At 37.6% G+C, this 5,000-nt stretch overlaps 1 protein-coding gene across 3 annotated transcripts in view; it reads right to left on the minus strand.

Annotated features, from left to right (window-relative positions):
* Positions 1 to 668: 668 nt before the first annotated feature.
* LOC142944602 (uncharacterized) overlaps positions 669 to 5,000 on the minus strand; it is an 11,642-nt gene continuing 7,310 nt past the window's right edge. Inside the window, exons 2-7 of one of the 3 annotated variants that reach the window (XM_076085698.1) lie at positions 4,455 to 4,514; positions 2,893 to 2,993; positions 2,515 to 2,563; positions 2,297 to 2,427; positions 1,546 to 1,609; positions 669 to 1,289 (exon numbers count right to left, since the gene is read on the minus strand). In XM_076085698.1, coding sequence (XP_075941813.1) covers positions 942 to 1,289; positions 1,546 to 1,609; positions 2,297 to 2,427; positions 2,515 to 2,563; positions 2,893 to 2,993; positions 4,455 to 4,514 — 753 coding nt within the window. In that variant the 3' untranslated portion in view covers positions 669 to 941. Of the gene's footprint in view, positions 1,290 to 1,545; positions 1,628 to 2,296; positions 2,428 to 2,514; positions 2,564 to 2,892; positions 2,994 to 4,454; positions 4,515 to 5,000 lie in introns of all 3 variants that reach the window. The other 2 variants (XM_076085697.1, XM_076085699.1) reach the window with 2 other exon arrangements.

A 5,000-nucleotide genomic window follows, 5' to 3' on the forward strand; every position in this document is an offset into this window, starting at 1 on the left:
AATCTGCTAAATGACTGCAATGTAATGTCAAGAATGAAAATAAGTTTGTGGAAAGCCAGAGTCTGCTGAAACTTTAAAAAAGAAAAGAGAAACCAGTTGGAGCTGCACATACTATTGCTAATGGATTTCCATTGTTGGATGAAGCGTCTAGAGATTCACTGGATGATTTCTTAGAAGCTGAGATATCAATAAGCATCTATCAATCCAGAAATACAAAAGTATAGCACCATCTACAAACTGGATCTGATTGTAGAAGAAGAACAAATCAATAAAGCATCAATGCCAGAGGACATAAAACATCCCTGAACACTTCTGAAAAGAGAGATCTATACGTGAAGAGATGGAAAGAGGTCCAATATCTCATCGGTCTCTTCATGAGTATCTATTGACTAAGGGAAGAAGAAGCGTCATGTCTGGAGTTGTATTTGTGGATCACAGCATCACGGGGATCATGATGATTGGCCGAATACAGGAAACCTTTCCTGATAAAAGAGTCTGGTGCGTTCTGTTCCTCTTCAAACAAAGACCAATATAACACTACATTACATTACAGTCATTTAGCAGATGCTTTTCAGTCAGGGCACTATTACTTTTTTCGACACACTATACTCTGACTTTCTTTTTAACTTTCTGTCGTACTATACCACGACTATTCACACTGGTTATTGGTCAACATTGTGTTGCTGTTTATTAATAATCTGAACAGTAAAAACATGAACAGAATCTGTGGTCTTAAAATAAAATACATTTACAGTAAAATATACACAACGTGTTTTCTGTGGCTTAACAATAACAGTGGTGAATAAAGTGGTGAACTACCTCGTTTTTTAACACAGTGGATGGATCAATATATTCCATAACATATAAAGCTGAAACAGCTGGTTGATCAATCGACAGAATGAATTAGAGGCTTTTCTGATAATCAATGGTTCAGTGTTTGTTTAGAAGTCGTCGAAGCTGAAGTTCTCTCCGTTCTCAAACATGGAGGAAACAGGAAGTGTGGCTCTGGCCTGACTGATGATGTCATTACAGGACAGGGAGACAGCTCCGCCCACTGACTGACTCCTTCCACTGACAGAAGGCTCCTCTCCCTCCTCCTGAAAGTCAGGCCGGAGGAAACAAGCCCATCTGGAGACTGCACCAGAACTCACACTGGGAGGATTAATGCTCTTTCTGGGAGGACTGGTGTGGTTCAGACTCTTGGTTCTAGTGTGGTTTTCACTGGGAGGACTCTTGTTTCTCAGACTAGTGGTCTTACCAGGTTTCATCATCCGACTGGACCAATTTGTCTGCAGTGGAAAGAAATCAGAAGGATTTAACAGCAGACAAACTGACTTTTTACGACACGCTATACTATGACTTTTTATAAAACGATTTATGGAGCCAGTATATGACTAAAACTAAACATCTTTTGTGAGTTGGCTAACAGCACCAGCATTGATAAGAGATTATAATAATATATATAAATTATTATATTCTATATTACATTAAGTGTGACTCAGGTAAAACATCGTGTTGATAAATGTTGTGATGTCATCATGTTACCTGTTCAGGTGTCCACTTGTCTGGTCTTCCTTCATCTGTTCGTCCCTTTATTCTCTTCCTCTTCCTGTTAAACATCACCGACCTTTTAAAATCAGATTTCAGGATTCATAATTAAACTTTTGAGAATCATTGATATAAAAACAAAATAGTTTTTTATCTCTTCATAATTATAATTTTAACTAAAAATAAACATTTTTATACCTGAATTCCTCTTTTCTCCTTTTGAGCGTCTGACTATTTTATGAGTTCTTGAATTTAGTGAAGTTAATCATTCTTTTGTTGCCTTAAAATGTAAACTTAAAGTGAAGTGAAAAAATCTGAGATTGTATTTTTAGGCAAAAGAAAAATATCTAAAGTCGAGCTCATAAAATGACGTAATCACAAATAGTTAATTAATAAAAACACTGTTTAAATGTCAGAGATTAAATAAAAGAAGAACAATTCATCTTAAGATTGTTTAGAAACAGGAAGTGTTAAAAATCTTCATTTGAGTAAATATGTATCAGCTTAATCAAAACGTTTAAACCTTTGTTTCTTTAGAACACATTTCATATTTAACTTGTGTCTTTAAAGTTTGTATAATGATAATAAAGCAGTTTATGAATATGAGATATGAGTTTATAGATTATGATCCCTCCTCACTGAGGAGGTTTATGGTGTTTAGTCTCTGGGCAGATCTCTACGTTACACCTGTCCGTCACTACAGGTGTATTGTAGAAACATTCTGCTGACTAACAGGTAGGTGTCACACCTGTCAGTCATGTTGTTGCCATGGAGCTGTTGCCTGTCCAGCAAGACATTCTCCTCCTCCTCCTGCTCTGGCTCCGCCTCCTCAGGTGTGTCCAGGTATTTGCTCCAGCGGCTCGATCCAGTTGGCCTCATCTGGAGACAGTTAGAGAGGAAAAGAGTTCATATTTCTAAATATGATTAATATTAACTTAAGACCAGTGTGTGTGTGTGTGTGGTCACCTGGTCGTGTTCCTCAGGTACATCCTCTCTGTCTGCCTCCACCTGCTTCCTGTTAACAACAACCATTACAGCTCATATTAAAGCAAGAGACAGTAACAGGTGAGGACACCTGGACAAACCGTTGAGGACACCTGGACAAACAGGTGAGGACAACTGGACAAACAGGTGAGGACACCTAGTTAAACAGGTGAGGACACCTGGACAAACGGGTGAGGACACCTAGTTAAACAGGTGAGGACACCTGGACAAACGGGTGAGGACACCTAGTTAAACAGGTGAGGACACCTGGACAAACGGGTGAGGACAACTGGACAAACGGGTGAGGACACCTGGACAAACGGGTGAAGAGTGCTGAGTATTGCAGGACAGGTGTGTTACCTTAGAGACCAGGTGTCCTGCTCCTCCATCATCGCTCCTCTCGAGGCGTTAAGTTTCTGAACATGACGTCTGCAGTCGGCTCCGGAGCCCCGCCCAAACTCCTGTCGACCAATCAGCACACAGAGCGTCAGGTGACACCCCTGAACCCTGACCCTTCACTAAGCCCCGCCCTTAGAACGCAGACGGACCAATTACAGCGTAGCATCCCTGGTCATACTCACCCTTCCCCAGGTAAGTCTGTACCTGCTTGATATTTATATATACATATATTAGTGCTGGGCAAGTTAACGCGTTAATGCATTCATCAATTAACGCCGACAATTATTTTATCGCGCGTTAATGCATTTTTAAAATTTATTATAATTCTTTTTTTTTTTTTAAAGACAAGAGACAATACATATACATAACAACAAGAGGATGACAAGAACAGTGGGATAAAAGCCAGCAAACATCCTATAGTCAGTTGTGTGTGTGTGTGTGTGTGTGAACATGTGTGTGTATGTCCTTGAGCCTTTTTTAAGATGGGAAAAAAAAAATGATCTCCGTGGTCAACTCAGCAGACACTTACATGTTAGTGCACCTATATGCTGAAATTCACGGTAAACGCATTTAAACGGCACAGATCGGGAGCGAGCGAAGGACTTTGAAAGTTAGCGGAAAGATTAACGTGAGACAACATCCGGTTTCTTCAGACGAACATCCGGTTTTCAGAATAAGATGCCAACAAAGTATGAATTATATTCACATTAAGTATAAAACATGCTACCTGCATCTCGTGAACCAAATGTTATTGCCCTTTTGTTCATATAGCAGTACTTTTAAAATAAAAGTGCGCAATACATTACTTTTGAATTCATTATTGAACTTTGCCATAACCATGCGATTAATCGCGATTCAATATTTTAATCGTTGCCCAGCACAGATAGATAGATAGATATAGATATAGATATAGATCTATATCTATATCTATATAGCACTTATTGTTTTTATATTAGTTTGTGGCACTTATTGCATTCGTTTGTTTCTGCACTGTACGTTGGCTCTGGTTTATGCTCTTAGATGCTTGTTTGAGGAAAGGACATGCACTTATTACTTCTGGTGACTAGTTCTCTCGAAAACTGATGTTGAATACACCTATTGTAAGTCGCTTTGGATAAAAGCGTCTGCTAAATGACTGTAATGTAATATATATATATATATATATATATATATATATATATATATATATATATATATATATATATATATATATATATATATATATATATATATATATATATATATATATATATATATATCAGAAAGCATGCTACATCGTGATGTATGTCGTTATTAAATATATATTGTACCGATTATACTTCAGTACTTTACTTATTATTTAACCATTTTATAAAGTAGCTTTGATACTTTTACAGAAGTAAATGATTGTAACTGTTTATGCTTTAATTAGTTTCTTTTGAATTCATTATTGAACTTTGCCATAACAATGCGATTAATCGAGATTAAATATTTTAATTGTTGCCCAGCACTAACATATATATATAAGATATATTTATTCTAACCTTCAGCAGTGACTGTTTCTCTCCACACAGTTTACAGCTCCACTTGTTCACCTTCTTCACCTGACAGACAAAGAATAGGGAAATCACAGGAAGTGATGTCATATATAATCAGATTCAGATTAAACTTTATTGTCATTGCACAGAGTACAACTCCTAGGACAACGGAACAGACAACATAACAGACAACATAACAGACAACAGCATAGACAACAAAACAAACAGAATAGACAACAGAACAGACAACATAGCAGACACCAGAATAGACAACAGAACAAACAGAACAGACAACAGAACAGACAACAGAACAGACACCAGAATAGACAACAGAACAGACAACAGCAATAACAACGGAACAGACAACGGAATAGACAACAGCATAGACAACAGAACAGACACCAGAATAGACAACAGAACAGACAACAGAACAGGCAACAGAACAGGCAACAGAACAGACACCAGAATAGACACCAGCATAGACAACAGAATAGACACCAGCATAGACAACAGAATAGACAACAGCATAGACAACAGAATAGACAACAGCAT

This window comes from Anarhichas minor, unplaced genomic scaffold, assembly GCF_050575085.1.
Source record: "Anarhichas minor isolate MPS153535 unplaced genomic scaffold, ASM5057508v1 ptg000297l, whole genome shotgun sequence".
NCBI lineage: Eukaryota > Metazoa > Chordata > Actinopteri > Perciformes > Anarhichadidae > Anarhichas > Anarhichas minor.